Source organism: Ruditapes philippinarum, unplaced genomic scaffold (genome assembly GCF_026571515.1).
Source record: "Ruditapes philippinarum isolate M1 unplaced genomic scaffold, ASM2657151v2 ctg12313_1_1_1_1, whole genome shotgun sequence".
Classification (NCBI taxonomy): Eukaryota; Metazoa; Mollusca; class Bivalvia; order Venerida; family Veneridae; genus Ruditapes; species Ruditapes philippinarum.
Genome location: NW_026854738.1, coordinates 1 through 26620, shown reverse-complemented (window position 1 = coordinate 26620; position 26620 = coordinate 1). Strand labels below are relative to the sequence as shown.

At 32.1% G+C, this 26620-nt stretch overlaps 2 protein-coding genes across 3 annotated transcripts; one reads left to right on the top strand and one right to left on the bottom strand.

Annotated features, from left to right (window-relative positions):
* Nucleotides 1–490: 490 nt before the first annotated feature.
* Nucleotides 491–2381, top strand: LOC132740898 (caldesmon-like). Its single transcript, XM_060728948.1, has 2 exons — nucleotides 491–807; nucleotides 1286–2381. The coding sequence occupies exons 1-2, from the start codon at nucleotides 543–545 to the stop codon at nucleotides 2137–2139; spliced, it is 1119 nt and encodes a 372-aa protein (XP_060584931.1). The 5' UTR covers nucleotides 491–542; the 3' UTR covers nucleotides 2140–2381.
* A 6068-nt stretch (nucleotides 2382–8449) lies between these two features.
* LOC132740899 (PAX3- and PAX7-binding protein 1-like) lies at nucleotides 8450–18934 on the bottom strand. Of its 2 annotated transcripts, none has more exons than XM_060728949.1 (11): nucleotides 18626–18934; nucleotides 16931–17048; nucleotides 16033–16105; nucleotides 14172–14284; nucleotides 12954–13153; nucleotides 12030–12177; nucleotides 11318–11436; nucleotides 10723–10799; nucleotides 10356–10422; nucleotides 9078–9224; nucleotides 8450–8585 (listed from the first exon to the last, which is right to left on the bottom strand). In XM_060728949.1, the coding sequence occupies exons 1-11, from the start codon at nucleotides 18803–18805 to the stop codon at nucleotides 8517–8519; spliced, it is 1311 nt and encodes a 436-aa protein (XP_060584932.1). In that variant the 5' UTR covers nucleotides 18806–18934; the 3' UTR covers nucleotides 8450–8516. The 2 variants fall into 2 exon arrangements, with proteins under 2 accessions (XP_060584932.1, XP_060584934.1); XM_060728951.1 differs by having other exon boundaries at nucleotides 18663–18801.
* Nucleotides 18935–26620: the final 7686 nt, after the last annotated feature.

The window sequence follows — 26620 nt, the reverse complement described above, 5'->3', positions numbered from 1 at the left end:
GTTTTTGGGAGTTTTTGATATTAGCTTGAATGTAAAGAAAAAAGTGCGAACGAGACTGTGAGACCATCTGAGTAATCAGTATATACAGTTAAACCTGTTTTCAAAGACCAGTGTAGGATATAAAAAAGGCATTCTCCCAAATAGGGTATTGCCATATACATGTACTGAAACTTACCAGGTTAAGGATATATAGTTTTGCACTATATGGCTGTCCCTAAAGGGACAATTAAATGTTGGGTTGCTCTGTAGCTGGTCAAAACTTTCAAAAAGGGAGAATATTGGGATTTAAAAACATGTTTTTTTTCTGTATACTATTTCGCAAATGGCCTTTACCCTAAGTTTGACTGTATTTGATTCTATGAATCTTAAACAATACCAGTAAACTGTTCGCACAGATAGAGATAAGTTAAACGATATATCAGAACTAGATTTTTCCGTTTATGTAATCATTTCTCTAATTTATCATTTCTATCTTTTTATGTCTTATTTAAGTTATTTTTAATCTTTTTTATTGTAGTTAAACGAGATAATAATCTGAGATAATGTTTGGACAAGGTGGTAGGGGTAAGATTAGAACGAAATTAGAAACACTTCTTCGCCAGGACCACAGTGACGTCTATTTTGACAATGAAAGGCTTAACGATCAACTTAATCTACGTATTGATGATATGCAAAAAGAGCTGCTCCGGAATGATTTACAACGCGGTGTTGAAATAGGAAAACTGCGCCAGGAGATACGTGAGTTTAAAGCGTTACAAACTTCAAACCAGGAAGAAAAGGAGACAGCACCAAGACCTCATACTTCTGGTATGTTTCTTTATTATCTTTTTTACTCTGTTTTTCTGTAAAAAAATATCTTTATATTTTTATCTTTATTTTACTTCTTTGTTTCATTAAGTATTGTTTAACCTTGTTGAACGCATCAATAGGTTATACTTTAAGATATACATGTACATTTATATCTAATAGTATATCAGGGACACTATATACTTATTATATGAAGTTTGGGTAATTTTTTATTTACGAAGAAAATACGTTTTTACCCTTAACTTAATATGCATGCACTTACCAGCAAGGGTACTTTAAATCTTTTCATAACATGAATCAAACCACATATACAATATCTAAAATAACAATAACTGATAAATGGGATGTCTGCTACTAGTATCTGAAAGTTTTATATATATTTTTGCAATTTTAAGCGTTAAAAGACTGTGTTCAATATTCAATATTTTCAACAAAATGTATGGTTCAGATCTTACAATTTTACTTCTTTTATGAACAGTTGGACATTCATCGAGAAAAAGGACAGCAAACGCGGGTACCAGACAAAGAGCTCAGTCCGCGTGGGCGCGCACCCAAACAAAAGAAACTGAGACCAACGCCGAACCGGAACTTCCGGTAACAGAGGAGGAAAGTAGTCCGACAGCGCGGAGTGATTCCCCGTCTTCTTCGGTTTCTACATTAAGGAACTCTAAGACACTAAGAAAATACAGAAATATAGGCGCCAGTAGCTTTAAAGAAAACAATAGATTCCCAGAGGAGTGGTACATTAAATGTTTACCAGCGTCAGACGCAGCTATACATAACGCGCGTAAAAAGGTCAACGGAAAGTTTGTCGCGCCTAAATTTGGTTTGCTAGGTAAACTCAGAGAAAAGGAAGAGATGGAGAAAAAGCTAGCCGCATATTCGAAAATAAAACCGAAACTGGCAGAACATAAAAACGGTGATAGTAGTGATAAACTTGATGATTCAGAGGGAATGAACTTGGTATGTGAGGAACAGGTTAAACCCGTCCTTATGTCGCGTAGAAGACTGATGGAAATTTCAAACGCTGAAAATCTTGTTGACAGGGGACCTAGTAGAAATACCGTAAGAAAACAAAACTTAAAAGGCATAAATGAACAAGATAACAAAAGAATAGATGATAAAGTGAAAGATTTTTGCAAAGCGATTGAAGAACTAAAGGCCAGGGAGCTGAAAGCAATGAAAGAACGCGAAGAAGCGAGAAGACAAGACGCATTAGAGAAAATACAATTGAAAGCCATGGAAGAAGCGCAATTAAAGAAACAAGAGGAGGAAAGGAAGAAAAATGAAGATGATGACGATGATGATAGATTTAGAAATAGATGGAAATAAAGTTTAATTAGTTCAAGTTATAAATTGCATGTTGTTGGCGTGAATATGACTTATTGGTTGAATGGTTTAAATCCAGGGGATCTTGTGTTCTTACCAAGATGTAAAATATAAAAAAAAAACAAAGCAGACAACTGGTACTTTAGATGTCTGTAAATACATTGGAATATTTCGGCTTTTGAACAATGAATGGTTTAGTATATGAAATACAAATACCTGAACAAGACTGTTGAAGCTTTTTTTTTTTTTAAAAAAAGAAGTGTTACAGTAAGATCTCGACATAAGAATATCTTATGATCTTTTTTGGAAATGAGTTAGCCAATCACTGTCAGTGAGCGCTTTGTTTTCAAATCTGAATTTTGTCAGGTTTCGCTGAAGAAGTCAAGTTTCCATTTCTTATTTATTTTTGCATAAAAATTTGCGGTATTAGGGACAATAATAAACTCAGGGTAATAGCTTTTCATGTTGAGCGATATATATACATAATATGTATGCAACACAAATGCCTTATCATAAAAGAGATACACTGTTACACTGTATTTTCAAACAATAAAGTTTTGTAACAATCGGGTCCTAGATAACGCTACGCTTTATGTAAAACGTGATCTAAAAATTAGTTAGACTGGTTTTGTTACAAACGAAAAAAAACTGCATCCTTCATTTAAACAGCATACATGTACTCGTATTTCACAGCATAAACGTGTATAATATGAAGTATTTTCAAATTTTTGTTTTGACATAGACAATTGTGATTTTTCATACATAATAAAATTGTCTACAAAACGTTTTTGCCTTTGTATTCTATTTTTAGTTTAGCGCCTTATTATAGTATTTCATTAAATGGAGTTCCTAATATAGTCAAACAAATGGTAATGGCGTAAATCATAAAATTACAATAATTTACAATAAGCGGTGACCGTAGGCATAGCACCCTCCTCACAGGACAGATAAGCTTAAAGTGAATTGGTGTATTATGGAAGATTTGTAATCCAGATAATTATGTTGATAGTATTTAGCATTAGACATGACAACAAATTACGAAAGAGCCGCATCACGACAAAACCAACATAGCGCGTTTGCGACCAGCATGGATCCAGACCAGCCTGCCCATCCGCGCAGTCTGATCAGGATCCATGCTGTTCGCTGTCAGTTTCTGTACTTGTAATAGTTGGTAAGCGAACAGCATGGATCCTGATCAGACTGCGCGGATGCGCAGGCTGATCTGGATCCATGCTGGTCGCAAACGCACTATGTTGGTTTTGTCATGACAAGGCTCAAATATGCATGCTGTTGGCAAGTGTAAGATATATTATCCGACAGTACATATATCTATATATCAGAAAGAACAAAATAGTATTATTCATCATATAGATGGTCATTCTAAACAGTGTTTTCTTCAAGAAATACTGTATGATAACATCCAAATGATACATTTCTATTATTAACAATATTTGAAAAGCTTATGGAAAATGAGCCAATAGTAGACCAATCCACTTAAATAAACTCATGGGAGTTCCTACTATCGTCCAGCAAAAGGTAACGGTGTAAATCACAAAAGAGCAATAATTCATAATTCGCAGACAAGACAAACCTAATGCTATTGTCTGCCGAGATGTTTTCTCATAAAGCTAGTTTATAAAGACCTCACATTTCTCCTTGTAACTACATTGTATACTTAAGTGTTAAAGAGTATTTAAAACCCACCTGGCAACGCATCATGTTCTTAACGTGGCTCCTAAAATAGGATATCGGGTATCAGTTTTACTTTCATTCTAATGAATTACCATTTATTTAACATCAAAAAGGAATCGGTTGAATTAAATAAACTAATTGTAATAATTTGTCATCTAAAAACGTTTGATCTTTTATTGCCGCTTAAGAGTTGTCTCCCCGTGCTGATTATTAAATAGTGTACCCTTAATTTATGCACGGAAGACTACCGGCATATTAGGCATTCCCGAATCTATTCAGAATAATACACACGCAGTTGTTTTCCTTCATGTCTCTTCATCTGAAAATATTCAGAATCAGAGTGTACATTTTCCATATATGTGTGCCTTAAAATTGTTGCCAAATAAAGAAAGCTCAAAACATTTACTACGCAAAACAATTACCTTTAACTTGTCCAAAAATGCAGTCATTTCCCTTACAACGTTAGCTATGGGGATAGAAATCTTGTGATGAAACAATCAATTATTTTACACATAAAAGAATTCAAATTTCACCAGGATTGTCAACATCTATACTAATTAATTTTACTAATCTGGATTTGTTTTGGTTAGGTTTTATAATGTCGACTAACACAGTAGAGGTTATATGGTGACTATCCAGCTTTACTGGTGGAGGCAGACCTATGGTGCCCTCCCGTGCAATATTTCAGGTACGAACGGGACCAGAACCACAGACACTCCGAGTTTCCTCACATGAAAGAATCCAAAGTCCCGGAGGGATCGAACCTACAGCGATGAGGGGCTAGTGGTTTGAAGTCAACGACCGTATCCACTCGGCCACAGACGGTCCACTTTCTCATCTGGAGGCATTCTTCATTGGATTGTTTAAACAATGGAAGGCACACTGAATCGGTCATGTTGCAAACTAGAAACAAATACAGTCAGATTTTTCTAAACTGTGCAGTGGTCAAGATGCCGTTTTCTCGCATATAAAGGAAAAAGGCAGGTTTGTGTCAGGGACCGTAACATCAAAGCACCCGTTTCGGTTGTTCAAAGAAAACTCTCAAAATACAGATTTCCAAATTGGGAAAATTGCCGGCACCACGGCATTATTTTGTATAAATGAAGTAAAAAGTCACTGGCACCAGCTTATAACTATATCATCTTACATTATATTACTTTTCCTTTGAAATTACAAACTAAAAACATTTTATCAATTATTGAAAGACATGCAATATGAAGAAAAACAAATTATCATCATTCAAAAATGTTTATTTCCTAATTTCACATAAATTACTAGTACCATCATATCAAATACCTTCAAACAAAAACAAATATAAAACTTATAGTGACATTTCATGATAAAAACATTTACCATACATTTTACGTATGATTTAACATACAAATGTAATGTTATAAAAATACTCAAATTTTCATATCACTTTTTATCTGTAGTATAAAAATATGATTTCTGTTTGGATTTGTTGAAAACAAAATTTATATGCTACAGGAGACAGTTGTAAACTTTCAGAATGGCAGTGTGTATTAGTGTCCGGTTAAGTATATAAGAGACAATTTTGTGTGAAGGGAGTGTATAGTTTAGGTTCCAAATAAATATCACTATATGAAATATATATTTTATTTTGTAAACAAGTGCTGGGTAGTAATTTTGTTCTTGATGATCAAGGGGAGATAATTTTATGATAATGTGACCATTATTGGTAATACAAATGTGCCCAATGTCTATGATAATTATATTTGCTTATATACAGCATAATAAACTAATCTAAGGCTTGATAGTAACAGAAGGTAAAATTGTTACTAAGAAAAAAATCATATTATAACTAACATTTAATCTTATCAACTAACAAGAGCTGTCCGTAGGACAGCACGCTCGACTATTCTAAGTGCTTGATAGTAAAGGAGCCTTGATAATGTTAATTTTTTTAAGTTCACAAAAGGGCTAATTTTTTTTATAAATTCATGTTAAAGGCCTTAGAGAGAGGCTAATTATACAGTATTGGCTTGACTATTTGGAAGGTAATGTCACAAGGGTGTTTTATTGAGTATAATAATACTAACTACCTATGAATACATAAATTTGACAGAAAAGGTACAAAGGCTTGTTATTAAGATGTTTTATCAACTAAATCACTGATTTATTATTATAAATGCATAAAATTGTCCCAAAAAAGGCACAAACCCTTCAGTAGTTATTGAGATAACAGCTTACAAGCAAAACTTTACCATGAATTTCTAAGTTGAAAAAGGGGAAAAAAAATCAGCCTAAATGCAAGGTAGAATTATGGATCTTTGTCCGTGACCTACAATTATGACCCTAAATGCATATGTAAAGTTTTAAATAAATATCTTTAATAGTTATTGAGATATGTAAAACTTGCATGTTAACATTAACCAAGAGACTAAGTAGAAAAGGGGATATGAATCAGCCTTAATGCAAGATAGAGTTATGGAACTTGATCAGTGACATACAATTATGACCCTCCAATTATGACCATAAGTGCATGTGTAAAGTTTCAAGTAAATATCTTTTGAAGACCTTTAACTTTCAACCAAAATTTCTAAGTTCAAAGGGCAAATAATTCTGCAAATATTGCAGGCAGAGTTATGCAATTTTGCAAACTGATGTACATTGTTACTATAAAAAAAGTATTTTTTAAATTTCAATTGAATATCTCAAGCAATAATTGAGATATTTGACTTTACAAAAAAACTTTAACCAAAATTTCAAAGTTCCAAAGGGGCATAATTCTGTCAATATTGTAGGCAGAGTTATCCAACTTGTCAATCTGATGTACCTTTTTACTATAAATAAGTATTGTAAGTTTCAATTGAATATCTCAAGCAATAATTGAGATATTTAACTTTACAAAAAACTTTAACCAAAATTTCTAAGTTAAAAAGGGGCATAATTCTGTCAATATTGTAGGCAGAGTTATCCAACTTGTCAATCTGATGTACCTTGTTACTATAAATAAGTATTGTAAGTTTCAATTGAATATCTCAAGCAATAATTGAGATATTTGACTTTACAAAAAACTTTAACCAAAATTTCTAAGTCAAAAAGGGGCATAATTCTGTCAATATTGTAGGCAGAGTTATCCAACTTGTCAATCTGATGTACCTTGTTGCTATAAATAAGTATTGTAAGTTTCAATTGAATATCTCCAGTAATAATTGAGATATTTGACTTTACAAAAAACTTTAACCAACGCAGACGCCAACGCGGACGCTGACGCCGGGGCGACTACAATAGCTCTCATATTCTTCGAGTAGTCGAGCTAAAAATTATGTCAAAGTCATACTATTCTTCATGAAACACAATGAAATCCAACTTTTCTTAAAAATATTTTCTTTAATTGGATATTAATTATTCATTCTTAACAGAGAGACAAATAAAATACTATGTTAAATATGAAATGTATTTATGTAATATGTACAGACTTGTTTGTGAGGATTTATTTGCGACATGTCAGATATTTACTGATAAAGCCATGAAAAAGCACCCTATACATATAAATATTCTGTCACACAGCTTTGAAAGTTCCTGGCATGTTAATTTATGTTACAAATGTCAATGTTGCCTCCAATAAAAATTGCATAGTCATTTACCAATTGACCTCAACTCGGTGAGTTTATTATATTTTTCTCTCTCAATTTTTATGAACCAAGTTTGTTACAAATATTCACTTTTCATCTACCAAATTTATAACACAAATATTCACTGTTAATCTTTTACTTTAGAGTTTATTAAACAAATATTCACTATAGATCTATGGAGTTTATCACAAATATTCACTACCATTTAGCACTTCGACTCTAGTTCATGTTTATTTTTTTTTTTTTTTTTCATATTTCCATTCGACAATGTAGTTCTTATAAAATTAACACATATTTCATATAACCACTTAATAGTTATCATTTACATCATAAAGTTTATGTATATTTCATACACAAAATGTTGATCTTTTATTACTCAGCATTCAAGCTTTTATCAAAACATGGTCCCTTAGCAGACAGCCTTTGATATAACAATATAATGTTGTTTCCATACACAGCCCTCCTTGTTACTTCACAGTGACAGCTTAAATCTGAAAGTTTCACAGTGAGTTCTTATTTACCACTGTTTTATCATTTAGAAGTTATATTCAACTCAGATAATTTTAGAGTACACGCTGGATCATCATTGGTCATATTCAAGGTAGGGACTGGATTATCATTGTTTATTTGTCATTTAGAAGCGGAAAATTTGTGGGAGCTCCGAATTTTTCATAGCATGTTCTAGCGCGTGTAGTTCACTAAATTTTTACTAAATCTGCTTCTTTTGTTTTTGAAATAATTTAAGTTAAAATAATAAAATTCCCATACACAATAAAATTTTTATACCCATATTTTTTCCAAAAAAACCCCCGCCCTTTCTGGGATGTAAATGGGCAATACGGTTTTTTAATTAAAACCCTTTAAAAAACCGGGGGAGGGGAGGTCATATTTTTTTAGTTTTTCTCCCCTTTTTTAAAGCAAAAATGTTTTAATAAAAAGATGACTTTCAAAATCCAGTGAAAATAAAACCTGAATCTCAAGAGAAAACAAATATATCTTTACTTCAGGTCTTTGCGCTGTATTTTCTGATGAAGTCACAGCAGCTTTCTCCAACAGCTGTGCAGCATACAAAGAAATCGACAAAAGTTTTCAAAGCTGGGGTATTGTCTTGTCCTCGTTCAGCTCTTCAAACCAAGTTTTTGGCAGAGAAGAAACAATCTGAAATATTTTTTGAAAAATACATTTTGAAATTTAAAAATGTATTTTTCTAAATATGGTGTTTTTGTTTTTTTTTCTTTTAGCCTATTTGTATTTTGTCAAATATCAAAATTACATTTTCATAGATTAAAAAGAGAATTTTTTTAGAAGACCATATAACCAGAACTAAAAAGATAAAAATCCTCCTAAGTCATGTTTAACACATGAATTCACATAACACTACATACAAGTTTTAAAGTAACTAAAACAAGAAGTAGCAAGAACCACAGGAACAGTGCTCTATAGCAAAGCAGAGCAACTATAAATAAACGATAAAGAAATTAATGTTTTTATTGCACTACTGTACAGTTGACTGTTTCATGCTTTTAGCAATCAACAGGTGCAAATGATGATTGCTAAAAGCATGAAACTGTACAGTAGTGCAATAAAAACATGATATGTCGATTCCTTATATGTTAATTTACATGTTATAACATAAAGTGCAATAATTACCGTTTGACATTTGAGAAGTGTTTCCTGGTTGAAGGGAGCAGTCTGTAGACCAAGCAATATATATCTGTTGAGGAGACCATCTAGAGCTAGACCCTGTAATACCTTTCTCGAGATTATACCATCCCATGATAAGAAATGCCCCAATAACTGAAATAAAGTTAACGTTCATTTACTCAATCATAAAACAGGAATTGTATTTGTATTTGAAGTGGCGGCATGGCTGAGTGATTAACATGTCCAACTAGTAATCAAGTAAAGGATTGCTGACCGGCTAAGTTCAAACCCTATAAGGTGCAAGCCATTGTTTCCTTGAGCAAGAAACTTTACATTCATTGCTAAGTACAAGTTGGTTCCAGGAATGAATATGAGAGTGTTTCAATAACCTTATAGCTTCCCACACAATCCCACACAATCATACTAAAATAAATTTGTGTTACTAAAATCAATGTATATTTGGACATCAGCTTATTTTAATCTATTTTCTTCAACTTACATCTAATAGAAAGCTTCCAAAGATCAGAAGTTTTGTAACCAAAATCACAATTTCATTCATTCTATAAAATATTTAATCTAAAAGCTGAAAGCCTCCAAACTTACAGAAAGTCAAACTGAAGAAACACAGATTGATAGGTTAGAACTAGAAGTGGTTAGCCTTAGCCACCAGTATAGAGCTATGCCAGTCTGCACTTCCTAGCAGCCTGACCATGCTCTATACTGTAGGTAGCACAATTTTTTCATGTTCTGATTTTGAAACCTATACACTGTTTCAAATTCAAAGTTGGACAAATTTATTACACAAAGTCAGCAGGTAAAGGGGTAATAAATGAAAAAGTATTCACAATCCAAGCCACACTGCATGTTTTATGTAATATATGATTGAAAAAAATAATGACTAAAAATAAAAAATTTTGGTATTTTAAATTTTTTAACTCGCCACCCCCTGCCCCCTTTATGGCAATCCCCCTAGGAAATTTTTAGTAATTTTGAATTTTTGAGATAGTGCAAATACAATTTCAAAATATCCCCAATTTAGAAGCTTCTCCTGGGTTTTTAAAATGCTAAGTTTTTAATCACTCATACACGGGACCTCGATTTAAAGTCACATCCAAAGACTGATTAGTAATTTTAGTTGGCCAGCCCAGGATCGAACCCACAATGTTGAGATTAAAAGTCTAGCGCTCTAACCAATTGAGCTATGCGGGCTGGATATAAAATTATTAACTCCCATCAGATTCTATAGATACATATTAGAGAGAGTTAACTTGCTAACATACTTACTTTTATACATGTCCATGACTGTCTATGAAAGAACACACTTGGTCCAGAATTTCTATTCTCCAGAACTCTAAAATTCAGAGTAAAATATAGTAAGAAATGAAATGCAGAAATTTTCGTTAAACATAATATTTCTTAAAATGCTTTGTCATAGTGAATTGTCAAAAAGTTAATGACAGAAAAAGGGAAACCAACAACAGCTGTCACATGGTTAGGTTACTTTATCAATACTAGTATGTATTTTCATTTATAAATCAATTTACTCTCTTTTATCATAGAGAAAACTTTACATAATATTGTTTATGAAAGCTAACTTTTCTATTACTTTTTAAGACTCAAAAGAAGAGGTTATTCATAACTAAGTACTTACGTTTTTGGATATAAAGGCATAAAAACATCATCATCTAATGTTTTCTTCATCCGTAAAACTAATGCCTTCAGTAAATTCTGAAAAGAGTGCAATATAAAATATTATGCTTAAAAGGGATCTTTTTTTTTTCTTCTTAAGATTTCCTTCTGAAGTGTTCTAGGTCTACATTTAACATAAAATCTTTCTAAAGAAAAGGAAGGTACAATATATGTTGTTTTTTAATTTTTTTTTTATTTATTTTATGTTGCACCTACACATTAAAGGTCAATGGCGACTTTCGAGCTTTACTGGTGAGAGACCTCAGGTGCCCTTCCTTGTATCACTTTAGGCACAAATGGGCACTTGGTTAGAACCATCTACGTTCTGTAGACTAGCTTGATGGCTTTCTCACAAGAAAGAATCCAAAGTCCCTGTCAGATTTTATCCCACAGCGGTCAGGGACATGTGCTCTGAAGTCAATAACTTTAACAACTTGGCCACAGATGCCCCTCTATGAATTGTCTGACACAAATGAGTCCTTCTATAAAATTAGCACTATGTTATATTCTGATGACAGACAATTCCTAAATAAGTTTTCAAAATGCTGTAAACTTACTTGTGTATTTTTCGAGTTCGCATTCACTGTTGGATAGTCTTTCAGTAACTTTTTAACAAGTTTGACAAACCTACAAGTGTGGGTTGTTGACAGAGGGTCCCATACATTCTCTGCTAAATCTACAAAGAACATTTATATATAATCTTAGTTATATATAACTTGCAAATTACACAATAAAACACAATTAAAATGAACAAAAATACTTTCAAAGTGATCAGTTCAAGACATTCTTTGCATTACTGTTGTCTGATCCATCTTTTTACTGGTAACAACATTTTGATATATCAAAATACTAAAATTATGCAACGCATTAAAAAATTCACTAGCGTAAATTATTCTGAGGTTTTGTTAAAGTCTGTTAGTCTATATTGCCTCAAGATAATATTATGTAAGCAGTAACTTTAACCTCATTTTTATACTTAGACATTAAAATCTATATAATGTACTGTTGTACAGTTCCATATTTAATGCCAAATGCATTATATGAATTCAAGGGCATAATTGTAACATGAAATAATTCTCGTACAAAGTCACATGGACACACAAGCATGTGAAAAAAATGCATTAAATAAATCTTAAAACATGAAAAAATTAGGCAATGTATGGGACTGAACACAAACAGCTGGGTAAAATTCATTACACATGCCATTAGGATAACAAGATAGTTTTTACACTCATTATAAACATGGTAAAATGAGATTTGATAACTTACAGGAGAGTTTAGGTAGCACTATCTTATCTACTACAGCTGGTATAAGTTTGTTATCATCATCATCTTTATCTATTGGGCTGCCTTCTTCAAAACCATAGAATAACAGGGAATCAAACCATTTCATCTCTTCAACGTCTTTACACCGTTCCTGTGAAATGACAAATTTTATTTTTAATTCTGAAATTCTAGAATAATCCTGAAAGAAATTAACTATATACCCTGACTCTAACTTACTTTTTTTGTTCTCAACACACATATTTTATAAGATTATAGAAAATTACTCAACATTCATTTCCAGGCTGCCAATTTGTGTATCATTTTTTTAAGAACGGACATCAGTTAAATGCTAAATAAAAGACTTGTCTCCGAGAACATCTCATGCAGCACGAAAACATTAACATGATCACAACCACTACCCAGATTTGCTTTTGTTGTTTTTTAAGTCAAATCTACACTGTTATTATCATTTGACAACTTATTGTCCAGCATAACTGGTGGAGAAAGACCTCTGAGGCCCTGATTTATTTCAGCACAAACAAGAACCTTTTCCTAAGAACCACAGATTTTCCCCAAGCTAGCTGGAGAGCCTCCTCATGTAATAAAAGAATCCAAAGTTCCTGACATGATAAGAACCCACAGCTGTGAGGGGGAAAGTACTACAAATAAATGAGCCGCGTCACGACAAAACCAACATAATGGCTTTGCGACCACCACGGATCCAGACCAGCCTGCGCATCCACGCAGTCTGATCAGGATCCATGCTGTTCCCTTACAAACTCTATAACAAGTAGAGAAACTGATAGCGAACAGCATGGATCCTGATCAGACTGGGCGGATGCGCAGGCTGGTCTGGATCCATACTGGTCGCAAACGCAATATGTTGGTTTTGTCATGACACGGCTCAAATGTTTAATACAAACTTACATCAAATGGATTCCAGTTGATTAACTGCAGTCTCACAAATGGGTTGACAAGTTTAGGGAGACAAAGTCCTATATAAGCCTCTTTATATGTGTCACCGTATTTCCGTTTCCAGCTCATGAATCTCTCTCTAACACAATCTGTATCACTGAAGTCGTCTACCACATCCTCTATCACTTCAGATGCTCTCATCTCTATCTCATCTAGAAAACAAAATCATTCAATTAGAATTCAAACAATTCATTTTTCTTTCTTAAATACATCAAAAGTAAATGCACTTACCACATTTGTTTGTTTGTTTGCTTGATTTCATAGCGCATTAACACAGGTCAACATGATTTTAGCTGATCTCGGGTGTTACAAACTTCAAAGCAACACCAGGGGTCAAACCCACCCCACCTGCTGGAGCTAAGAAATGCATAGACTCAAGTTGTTCGACGAACCCAATGATCACATACTGATAAACAGTGGCTGCAGTTCTTATGCCTCAACCATTAAAGGCAACTCCTCAGCCACAAGGGGCACACAGCATTTTGACTAGACATAAAAAATGTTTATCTTAACCTGGTTAATACCAGAGTTTACACAGAAAATGAGCAAGTTTTTAATTTTTTAACTTTTTAACATGAAGTTTAAAGATTTTTTAAATTTTATTTTCGTTAACTGCTTTTTGTTTCAAGTAAAAAGTATAAAATTGACAACAGAAGGTAGAATGTTGTTTTTACAAGGATGACATTACTGGTAACAGTAAACCTTTTCAATCTTGTACTCCAATAAAGCAAAACTCTCTTATTATAAATAGAAGAACTAAAGAGAAGAAAACTTTAACGACAAAAGTACAACTTTGATCACAAATCATTCCTGAATGTTTAAAATATTATCTCTGAGTATGCTTAAAATTTAGACCCAGAAACAAAAATAATCCCTTAAAAGAATGTTTTCAAATGATTTCAAAAAGTTCAAACATTCAAATACAAAGTACAGTTTAATTTAATGTTAAGTATACTATAAGGTACATAATCTGTATAAACAACGAGAAGATAATAAAAATAAAACAAAATGTAAGAAAAAAGACCAAAACAACAGGACAATTTTCATCTGAAAAGCTAGGACAAAAGTGAAATAATGTAAATTGATTTTCTAGCGCAGAAGAAACATTGTTTAATCATACACATATTGTGTACTGAAGTTTCCATGTACAAATAGCAGATAAATCACCACCTCTTTCCTGGCAATATTTAGTAATTTCTGATTGATTCTCTTCATCGTCAGATGACAGACCCTCGTGATGACCCGAGATGTTCTTTCCTTCCCGCCCTCTCCGTCTCCGAGCCCTGAAATACAAAGGAACACTGTGTTAAACTATAAACAGCTTTTGTTTGCTTGTTATTTAACATATTCATCTCTTAGCCCTGAAAACCAAAAGAACACCATGTAAAATTTGAAATTGATTTGATTGGTTGTTATTTAACAAGTTTTGTGACTGAGGGGTTGCTTTTAAGGGTTGAGGCATCAACATTTCAGCCAACGTTTATCCCTGTGCGATTATAAGAAGCGACAAAATGGGTTGGAACTACTGGAGTCAATGAATCTCTAAGCTTCAGTAGGTGGTTTTGACCTTTGGTGTTGCTTTAGAGTTTGTAACACCCGAAGGTTAGCTGAAATCATTTTTCCTGTTTCGGCTGCATGTGACATAAAATGTGTTGGTGTGCAGTTACACCCCCATCCCAATTTAACAAGTTGCATTGCATGACAGAATTCAATTTGGTGACTGTCTAGCATTACTGGCTGAATGAAAATTATCTCAGTTGTCACATGTATCAGAACTATAGGCACAAACTGACACCTGAGCAGAACCAGGGACCTTGCTTAAGATTGATAAGTCACTTTTCAAAATAAAAGAAATTAATGCTCTTTTTCAAGATTCAAACCACAACAGCAAACTGTATTGACTTGAGGTATCATGTAAATTACCAAAAAAAGGTCAAAATATGCAAAAATTACTCAAATCACGCAGTAAAAAATATTGTAATAAATACTACAAAATCAGTCATTCATTGCATACAACTGTAAATCATTATTTAAATCATGAATATTATTACTGTACATTTTTCTAAAAGCTGATTTTCTTGAAATTGTTTGGCTCATCTTGAGCTATGCAGCTTTAATAACACATTACAAATAATTATTTGTTTGGGTCGTCAGACCAAACAAATAATGGTAGCGAAATTTCAGACCCTGATGCTGTTAATTGCAAATGCCGAAAGAGGTCCGCTTTTTTGAAGCGGTTACTTCCCTTTATATGTACACTAACGCCGAAAAATTCAGGGGAGATCACTGGGTAAAGATGGTCAAATGACAGGCGCATTAATTTTCAAGCAAAATAGTTCCCAATTGGTCAAAGATTTCTAATATTGTTTTATTCTATATAGATATACATGCTTATAGTAAGCTCCATGATTTTTTACATCTGTGTTAAACAAAAGTTAGCGTCTAAATAATAAGGGTTACAAACCCTAATTTAGAATAATATGGTTTTCTTCAAGCCGTTAACATATAACTTCAACATGGCCGAGGGGTTTGCGCGCTCACTTCAAAAGCCAGAGGTCTGGAGTTCGAATCCCAGCTAAGGCAACACATTTTTTTTCCCAAATTGTTTAAGTCAAATAAACATTGAATTGAATATCAGTGTTGCAATAAGTCTTATAGCCAATTAACTACAATTAAAACGCTGAAAAGCATTGGTGGCACTATACAAAAACAAATTTGTTTATAATCTCACAACCTTCACCTGTCTGACATTCTGAGACCCAAACAAATTCAGCGCCTTCTGTGCTTTGATTTTTTTCTTGGTCTGGCTTTTAGCCACATCAATACTAAACTCATATGGTGATTATCTGACTTAACTGGTGATTAGTAAATGAAGCTGTTCTGTATTATTTTAGACATGGGCAAACTCCAGAGTAGACTCACCGACTTTCTGTTAGCTACTACATTGATAGACTCCTAACATATTGGCCTAAAGTGAATGCTAGGGTGGTTAGAAAATTAACTAATATTACCAACAAAACTATAGGCTCACCTTCTAGCCTCTCTTTCAGCTATCCTACGCTGTCTAAGCTGATTGTCATGATCTACAACAACTTGTGCTTTGTCTGAAACATAAAATAATCTTTTATACAATCGAGAAATCACACATTCACCAGTATTGAAATAAATAAACTTTAGTCATACAATTAAACTTACCATTTTCTATTGTTAACAATGATAAAGAGGAAGAATTGTTAATAAAAAAATTTCTGACCATAAAATTCACTTACCTTTGTGTTTGTTTAAATTGACAAAACTAGCCCACCCACCATATAATAAACATTACAATGCTTGGCAATATAAAGAGTATCAGGAATAAGAAAAAAAAACTTTATCTTTTCACAAGCTGACTTATGTAAAGCTGAGCATTTAAAATTTTGCAAATTTTCTTTCCATATTTTCCACTCCCTTCATTAATAATAATTGCTTAATTTTCCTTGCAATAACAGATTAAAAAGTCAGTAAACTTGAAAATTTGGCTTAATCTATGATAGAACTCTATGGCCTCACATTATTCTCAATATTAGAAGTAAGTCTTCTTTCTAGAATTTTCAACAGTTTATCTTTATAAAACTTTTCGTTGTCTGTATTTAGGTATCAAGAAAATGAATGGGATTAAAACAAAAATTTTGGACAAAAGTTTCATAAATCAAGTAATACAAGACTCTTTTTATACATAAAACATCACCAAGTTTTGAATTTAATATCAAATGAGGGAAAACTCCATATAGACATGAACTAACACGTAAACCTGACTTCAGACATACTTAGAAGGACTAGATATGTAACCATGAGGGAAAAAAACACACACAAAAAAAACCATGGGGAACTAACAAGTTAATGAGATATATGCCATGAGGCATTAAAAATCATGACAATCAAATACCGACTTGTCATGTAAGCTTGGCATTGATCTTGTATATCCTGTTGACGACGGCTCGCAAATTTGGCCGACCTATTTCTGAGTAAATTATTCATCCTCGTCTCCAAGTCATTGATCATCGGAACCTAAAACATTGAAAAATAAACCATGTTGTAGAATGATTGTAAACTATACAAGTAGTACAGATAAATATTGCAGAATTTTTCACTTAATTGACACTTAATATCTAGTTTCGAACAAAAATAAACACATTTATTACATTAAGTTATAATTAACATTCAATTTTTCCACCCAAAAAGTTTAACTGATAGTGGATTTAAGTTTACTCTTCTTACCAAATATTATTGCCAGAACATTTAACTTAAACGTATCTGAATTTTATGTAATACACTTATTCTATACCTCAATTCAAATAAATTCACTTTTCTTACATGTACATTATCTTCTTAACGAAATCGGGAAAAAAGGTAACATAAAAGAAAGGACTATCCCATGCAGTTTCCACCGGTTAGCAACATTACCTTTATCTGGACAGAAAGACCAGGAAAGCATTGTTTAATCACTTATCCGTGAGCATATAACCTACCTTTATCCCAGTTGTGCACAACTGAACTCGTCTATAGTATCAATTTTTTTCAAATCTATTAATAAGTAACCGAAATAGATTTACTTATTCCTTAATTGGCCAGGAAGGAAAGAAAACTTTCCAAGTTGTGTAACATGTATAATGATAAATAAATATTAATGGCTTGGAATAATTATGCTTGATTACTTTTTAAACATAAATTGTCACCTTAGTGCAGTAATGGGTTAAAAAGTCCTTTTAAATTTAATAGAAGTTAACCAGTTATTGCACTGCGGTGACAAAATGTATGTCAGTGTCCTAGTAAAACCACTTATCATTTTAGCCTGTCAAACCACTTTGGTGGATGAAGAATGTTTCAAACTGGAGACTCATAGACTAAATACCAAGCTATTTAGGTCGTCGTGTTTACTGTCTTAAAATACATTCTAAGAACCTTAGGTCATGTATACAGTCTTAAAATACATTCTAAGAACCTTAGGTCATGTATATGGTCTTAAAATGCATTCTAAGAAACTTAAAAAGATATTCTAAGAAACCATGCAGGTTCCTATCATGTGGTAGAGCTTTCTGTCGACAGCATAATTTCAAAGACAAATTATTCTCTGTTATAATATCAACATATATAATTATCAGCTCAACTAAATTGGTAAATAACTTTTTATCAAATCTCAAAAATGTTCCTGCTGAAAAAAGTGACATGGATAATAATGTTCATTTTTGTTATATATTTTAAATTGAGATGGAAAGCTAATGACAGATAAAAGACAGAAACAGCAAGGATGACACGTAAACCCAACCCCAAAACACATGGCCTCTGTCTGTCCCACATCTTTATTGATACTGCTGGCTTACAAAATTATAATATTTTATTTATTATCTAACACTGTCGCATTTAGGAAAGAAATCATGTCTGAGGAAAAAGCGTAACAACTTAAATTCAGCAAAATATTTTTTAATATTTTGCATTCTCTTAATTACAAATAGAAATGAATCATTATATGCATTCTTAAGCCAGCTGTATCAAATAGCTTCAATTTTTAAAAAAAATTTTTTACTGCCCCACCCTCACACTGAACATGTCACAGAAGGCCACCCCAACATGTATTAGGAACCCACCTTTTCATTCAAACATTCAACCAAGTCGCGAACATACCCCCTCATTTCTTGGAAGAACCGAAATCGGTCCTCCAATTTTGGTGCACTTGCTTCACAATTTACGATGCTCATCTGTGAGTCCTCTATATCGTGCTCCAACTTGTCCGACTCCTGCTTGTGTGCCCGATGAACCTCATCCATACTTGTTAATCTGGAATTTTTGATGGTTCAAATATTATATTTACAGCCTTGTTACTTTCACTCAGATTCACTTTTTACTAATTTTGTGGAAGCATTAAATTTTGCGTTAAAATTTGAAACTGTCAATGAATAAAGTCCTCAAATTTAAGGTAACATTCTTGAAAGACTGAAAAATAAGCAGGAAAGAGTCTGACCAGACAACATGCATGTTCCTGTTGGCAGGGATCTATTATCATGATAATGTTACCTTCTTAATGATTTATTTTAATTTTACGACATCAAAGACTATAACTCACGTCAAAGATTTTGTTTGTTTGTTTGTTTTGGGTTATGTCACATCGACACAGTATAGTTCATGTAGTGACATTCAAGCTTTACTGGTGGAGGAAGACCTCAGATGCCCTTCCGTGCATTATTTCAGGCATGAACGGGCACCTGAGTAGAACCACCGACGTTCAATAAGCTAGCTGGATAACTTCCTCATATGAAAGAGTCCAAAGTCCCTGTCGGGATTCGAACCCACAGCAGTGAGGAGCAATTGCTTTAAGTGAACTACCTTAACCACTCGGCCACGGACGCCCCCAAAGATTATGTTTTATAAATCTGTCTGTTAAGAAAGATCAACACACATATTTTTCTGTTTTAAAAAATCTATTGGAAATCAGGCCCTTGGTATATTTTTATTGTACTTATTTCTTTAAAATCTACATGGGATTGATTATCCTATGAATCTTTCTGAAATGTATTTCTGTTTATCCTTTAATTTTCCAGATTCATTAAAAGAAATTCTTACCTTCCTGCTGTAAAATAAAACTTTATTAATATCATTCATTTCTTTATTAATGATTTTATTTTTTCAGTTTATTCTTCACAGAAGTCAAATTTTGATATTGAAATGTTACGAAGTTGTTTTTTTTACAAAACTAGAAAAGAAATTTACAATTCTAGTATTTTTAAAACTATAAACCTGAAAGGATTCTGAAGAAAATATGATCATTTACAAAGGATGTGATAATATGGTCATTTTCAGAGGATGAGATATATAGTTGTACATCCAGATCAATTATTCCATATTCCGCACTACCGTAAATACTTCTAGAGTTGTTATGTCATTATGTATCTATGTGCCCGTCATACTAACACATTAATAACCTGGTGTGAAGTCTTTTTTAAAGGAAATTTATTCCTTTTGTTCTTTTTTTTTATTATTATTTTCAGTGTGCATTTTACAGAATGTATACTGTGATTTTTCAGCACAAAACTTCGGTAGTACCACCAATTTTCAACAAAACCAGCTTCACTGCTTCCTGATAAACATAGCATATATAGAAACAAAATGAGCCCTCTGAAAAAACCCCAAGTAATGCTTTTGCACCAAAAGGGGATCCCCAGCCTGGGGAGGCGCAGGGCTGGTCTCTCCTGTTGCCCCAAAAACCCCCACATGTTGGGTTTTTTTGTCGTGACGGGGCTCATATATTGCGCTAGAATTCGAGCTCCCCTATCTTTTAGTCTTTTGATGAGTACTCAAGGGAAACCCTTTGTTTAAATATCTTCAGTTTGGGACTTTACATTTTTTCCGGGGGCTTTTTCTTGGGGAAACCTTAAAAATTTCCCTCCTTTTTCAAACAGCTTGGGAAATTTTTTTAAAAAAAAAACTTTTTGGGCGATTCCGGAAAAAATTGGTCATTTTAAAAAATTTTAAATTTTTTTTTACGGGGGAAAGCCTCCCTTTAAATGAATTTGCCCCTACCAAAGCTTTTGTTAAGGAATTTTTCCAATAGGCCAATTTTTTAAGGGAGATAATGAATTTTTTCCCTTTGGGACCTTTCAAGAAAGAATGAACTTTTTCAAACTTTCCCCTATCATTTAAATAAAAATGTTGTTCTAATGAAGGAAAAAATTAACATAAAAGTAATTTTTAAAAAAAAATTTCCATTTACCCCCTTTTTCTGTAATGAATTCTTTTTTTTGATTTAAAAGTTAGGGGAAAAAAAAATTTTTCCAAACGAGCTTTTAAATGGAACTTTCTTATACAAACTTTTATAAAAAGAAATAATTGGTCTAAAAAGGTTTTCCTAATGTTTTTTTACCAAGTATGAAGAAAAATACCAAAAATTAAAAAAGTTGTGGGGTAAATTTGGGCAAACCCTTTGGAACCCAATTTTAAAATGAAAACAAACTTTCATTTAAAAAAAATTTTATTAAAAGATCTTTTTTTTTAAAAAAAGTCAAGCTAAAAAGAAAGTGTAAATTTAACCGGTTTCCCCCAAAACGCACCTTTTTTATTTTTATTTTCAAAATTTTTTTTAACGTTCAATTAAAATAAATTTCCCCCGGATAATTTGAAATTTGTAGGAACCCTTTCCTTTTCCGAATTTTAAAATTTTTTTTAATGTAAGGGGAAAATTTCCCCCCGTTTATAAATTGTTTCCCAAAAATTTCTTTTTGTTTTAAATGAAAAACCCTACCAAAGGGCTTAGAAAATTTTTGGCTACTCATTTACTACCCCAAAAACTAACCAAGGTGTTCAAAAAAAAACCATCCCACTGGTTAAGGGAGTTTTAAAATTTTTTTTAAAGGGGAAAAAAACGGGCCCATGTTTTTGTTTGCAGAAATTTTTTAAAACAATTTAAAAAAGTGTAACCAAATTTAAAAAATTCCCTTTTTAAAGATTTGTTTTAAACAAATTTTTTCAGGGTACTAAAAAATAAACAAAAAAATTTGTAGGCCCAACCATTGCCCCATTTTCTTAATAATACAAAATCATTTAAAAATTAATTTCCCCCGTTAAAGGGGAAAATTTTTTTTTCCTTTTTTTTTCTCTAGGGGGGGGAAAAAAAACAACCTTTTTTCCTCCCTCAAATTATTTACATTTCATCTTCCCCAAAATTTTAAAAAAAAATTTTTTTTCATTAAAATTTTTAATTTTTTGTATTTAACAAAAAAATTTTTTAAAAGTTGCCTTTACAAAAGTTTTCCCCCCCAAAAGATTTCAACACCCAACAAAAAAAAAAATGTCAGAAAGGGGGTTTTTAAAACCCTTTTAGGGGTGGAAAAAAAAAAAACTTAATTTTTGGGAAATTTTTTTTTTCCAAAAATAAAAAAATTTTTGTTTTTGGGTTTTGGTTTTTTAAAAATTGCAAAAAACCCCTTTTTTAAAAGGGGTTTTATTTTTCAAATTTTTAATTTACAGGGGGGAAATTTCCCCCTTTCCCTTTATTGAGTTTTTAGTACTATTTTTTTATGTCAATTTCCCCAAAAAAAAACTTTTTTTTTTTTGTTTATTCACAAACTTTACAAATTTTTTTTTGAAAAAAAAAAATTAAAAATTTGGGGTTTTCATTTTCAAATAAATTTTTTATTTTAAAATTTAATAAAAAATGGGGAAAGTAAATTTTAAGTTAAAATTTCAGCTTTTTTTAAAATTTTTTTGCCAAAAATATTAAAATGGTTTTTAAATTAACCCCTTAACCCCCAATTTTTAAAAATTTTTTTTTTTTTTAAAAAAAACCCCAATTTTTAAATTTGGGGTTTTTTTCCAAAATGGAAAAGGATTATCTTTTTTCCACTTTTCTTTTTTAAGGGAACCTTACCCCCCCGATTTTTTTAGCATTTGAGATTTGCTTTCAACTTTTCCCCCAAAAAAGAAAACCCCTTTTGGGGGTTTAAACCCCAAACTTTAAAGGAAGTTCTTTTTTAAAATAAAAATTTTAATTTTTGGGAAAAAAAATGGTTTTTACAAAATTTAAAAAATTTTAAAAAAAAAATTTTCAAAAATTTAAAAAAATTTTAACTGATAAATTTTTAGTTTTTTGGGGGGAATTTAAAATTAAAAATAAGGGGAAGGGGAAAAAAAAATTTTTTTTCAACAACAGGTTTTCGGGGGGCCTTTTTTACCTTCATTTTTTCCCCCCAAAAACCCTTTTAAAATTTTTCCCTTTTTAAAAAAAACCTTTCTTCATTTTGGGGGTTTCATAAAAAATTTCCCTTTAAAAGGCGAAAAAAATTCCAAAAAAAAAATTTTAAAAATTTTTTAAACCTTTTTGGGATTATTTTTAAAATTTTAAAATTTTTTGGGATTTGATCTTTTTAAAAATTTTTAAAAAAAAAAAATTTTTTTTTTTTTTCCCTTTTCCAAATAAAAAATGTTTTCCCCTTCTTTTAACCATAAAATTTTAAAATTTAAAAAAAAAGGAAACTTTTCCAAATTTTTTTTATTATTTTTTAATTTGCTTTCCCTTAGATTTTTGGCCCTTTTTTAAATTTTGTTTTTCTTTAGTTTTAAAAAATTTTTTCCATGCTTTTTCCAGTTCTTTTTTTCAAACCCTTTTTTTGGGGAAAAAACCCTGGAAATTTTTTATAAATTATTTTAAAAATTTTTTCCCTTCTTTTTTTTAAAAATTAAAAAATTGGAACCTCACATCTAAACAGGACCCAAAATGTTTTCTCTTTTTTATTTTGCACTTCACATTGCAATAAAACATACTATTGGCATGTAACAGCTGAAGAATTTTGAAGATAAATCACTGTATCAAACAATAATGATGGAGCACTTTTAGAATATATCCGCAGTAAAATCCATGTTTTAAAATCCTAACATAACACAAACCCAAGCAGTAATCTGTGTGATTTGTGAAGAAACATTAATATTGAAGAAATAATATTGGGTATAATCACAGACATATATACAACGGATAGGAAGCTCCAAAAAATAGACCATAGTCAGATTCAGACCCAAAATCCTTTGCCAGCTTCGGTGTTAATCTGGTTTTCCCCGCTAGTTTCCGATTGTCACACTCTCGTTAAACTTTGGCGATACCCATAAATTATTGTTTACATTGCTGACATGGATTTTCATAGGAGAAATATTAGTGTGGAAAAGTGTGTGTATTGTACCTTTTACGATAAATAATTATTGCTTCTTATATAAGTGGAAAATGTTTGTCTTTTTAGTCTGTATACCTCCTGGAATTCAATATGGCGGTATTTTGACTATTTTTACCAAAGATGCATCAAATCTCGTCAAATCTCGGAAAATCCCGCAATATATGATAACTTACGTGAACACAATTCCGTCGATTCTTAATTTAACTGTGTGACGTCACAGTTTCTTCTCCATCTTTATTTATCTCCATGGTATAATCATAATGTTAAAATTAGATTTTAGATGCGGACAGATTCTAAAGTCTAGTCATAATAATAGATATAAATGAAAAAGTTATGATTCCTTTTTCAAGGCATATTTAAAATGATTAAACAGTCAGCACATCTGAGTTGAATCCGGGTCAGCTCGGCCCTAAAACATACTCGGCCCCCGAGTCAGCTCGGCCCTATTCCAACTCGGCACGGGTCAACTCGGCCCACTTTTTAATTATCTATATTTAGGTTTGTGTTATCACTTTTTATTGTTATTATTGTAATTATTTATAAAACACGGATTGACAGTTTCAGAACTAGCAGCAGACATGCTTTTCTGATCAGTAGACTTGCGAGTAAAGACAAGTAAAATGGTTTCCTGCGGGGAACATTTCTAGTGATTTAAAGATATTTCATTTTCTATTTTCAACATTGTTTGGAGAAAAAATAGAAAAAAATAACGTTTGTATCAGGAATAAGTTGACAATAATTTCGATCAATAGAAAAGATGTCTTTGGTCTTTTGGTCGAAAATAAAACAATTTTTCTGTTTAAAGAAAATTGATCAATACCATTGTATGTTCTATGATAATTCCGTGCAAAAAATAAATAAAAGAAAGTAAAACACAAAGTTTACGCAGAAAATTCTTATTCCTAATCTATTATGGGGCAGAGTGCCACCAAACGAATGTTTTAATTCTGTGGATTTTCACTATAAACAATTTATTGGCTTGTAAAATTTCAGATAGATATAGAAGAAACATTGATAATTTTCATATATTTCATGCAAGTTTTTCCACTTTAAATGGTAAAATAATAATAGAAAAATAGAAATATCACGTAATAGTGTTATGTTCTTAATTAGGTGTAATTTGGACTAATTCCCTAGCATTGTGTACACCGGTCATTTGAGAGATATAACAGATTTTATGCCCACATAAAATAATTTATGTCATTGTTCTGTCCCTATACTCATTACTGTACAGAATATTACGGGTCAGGTTTTAGCCGTTACTGGTCAGGTTTTAGCCAAGTACGTCTTAGCCAATCGTTATCAAGACTTAAATCATGTGATGTTAATTAACCAATGATTACATTAGATCTATCACAAAGAAATAATTTTGGCGAGGAATGATTCTCGCCTTTCTGTTTTTACTAAAAATTTATCTATTTTTTGAAGTCATAAGCTTTAATTTAAAGTGAACTAATCACGTATTACTATGAACAGTTATCATTATTAATCTGCTGGGAGCGAATTTTAGGGACGGTGTCCCCCGTTTCATATTCAATTTCGTGACGAAAATGGCAATTCATTTCACGGCAACACGGGCAGGATATCGTAACAGGATACAATTTATTATCAAATGGACATTTCTACATTCGTTATTAAATTTCACCTCAATTGAGACTCGGGAATTTAGACAGAACGATTAAATGCAACTTTTTTTGGGAGCTTTGAAAGTTTGAGACATCATCAGTCAGGAAACAGTTGTGCCGGCCTTTGGAACACATGACATTTACAAATCAGAATTTATCCACAAAACGTTGCTCCAGTTTGGTTATTTCGATACAAATATGTACATGCCATGTTTGTTATTATGTAACATTTGTCATGTTTGTTATTATGTAACATTTGTCATTTATGGCATTTAATAAATGCCCTATTTCATTCAACCTAAGTGTTGTGTTTTATCTCATACCAAACAAGTTCGTCTTGCCAGTTATATTTGCTTGACCTGGACAATACATAAATATATAATAAAATATTTCTTATTATTTATTTACCTTACCAACATGCAAAGCAAAGATTATACGTTATATATATTTTTGTAAAGTGGGCCGAGTTGACCCGTGCCGAGTCGGTATAGGGCCGAGTTGACTCTTTTCCTCTGAGTTTACAATGAAGGTTATCAATATGGATCATCTGTTAAAGTGGAGCGAGCTTTTATGTGGGCGAATCAAAAACGGGGATCCGGTGAATAGTTTCCAGCATTAACATGATTCAACACTGTTAGAACTTGATTAAAACGATGTCAAGGACTCTAAATTATATTCAAATTTCATTAAAAGTATTCATATAAATATTATTTTAAAAGTACAACAAACAATCATGATTGGCACACAGACTAGTTGTTAAAAATCGTTTTACCCTCGTCGTGATCAAAACTGAGAACGGATTTCGACTTCTCCTTTTTCTTCTTTTCTTTGACAGGTTTATTTACGTTTGGTTCCTGTTTAATTTGGATGCGAGGAGCCGTTTCCTCTGTGTCCATTTCTTCTTCATTTTCATCATCAGATTCAAATTTAACTGGTCTTAAACGAAAATTTCTTTTAGGTTTTTTGAACATGGACATGGTTGCCGATTCCGTCTCTCGCAAAGATGGCGCCACCCGTAAAAATACGACGGAGAATAGCTTCCCCTGTTTTAGTTGTCTATCGCCACGGTGTCTGACTGTCTGTGTTACCTGTCACTTTTATCTCAATAATGTAACTCAGAGACCGTCACTCACTAAATTAAAAATTTTGTGGTTATAAATCAGAAAAAAAAAAAATAGAAAACGTACGCTATCGAAATTAACCTACTAGATATTGAAACTAAAGAATGTACTGTTGAAAATGTTAGAAAAAAGTCTGAGCAGATTGTTAATATGATGTGTAGTGGGAAAAAAAATTTAAAATA

What these genes read in the sequence shown, in the direction of transcription:
- LOC132740898 (XM_060728948.1), top strand. Translation starts at nt 543, where the DNA reads ATGTTTGGACAAGGTGGTAGGGGTAAGATTAGAACGAAATTAGAAACA. An exon ending in ACCAAGACCTCATACTTCTG is followed by an intron (nt 808 to 1,285) that starts GTATGTTTCTTT and finishes TTTTATGAACAG; the next exon opens with TTGGACATTCATCGAGAAAA.
- LOC132740899 (XM_060728949.1), bottom strand. Translation starts at nt 18,805, where the DNA reads ATGGATGAGGTTCATCGGGCACACAAGCAGGAGTCGGACAAGTTGGAG. An exon ending in GCTGAAAGAGAGGCTAGAAG is followed by an intron (nt 14,285 to 16,032) that starts GTGAGCCTATAG and finishes TTTGTATTTCAG; the next exon opens with GGCTCGGAGACGGAGAGGGC. An exon ending in CACTTCTCAAATGTCAAACG is followed by an intron (nt 8,586 to 9,077) that starts GTAATTATTGCA and finishes AAAATATTTCAG; the next exon opens with ATTGTTTCTTCTCTGCCAAA.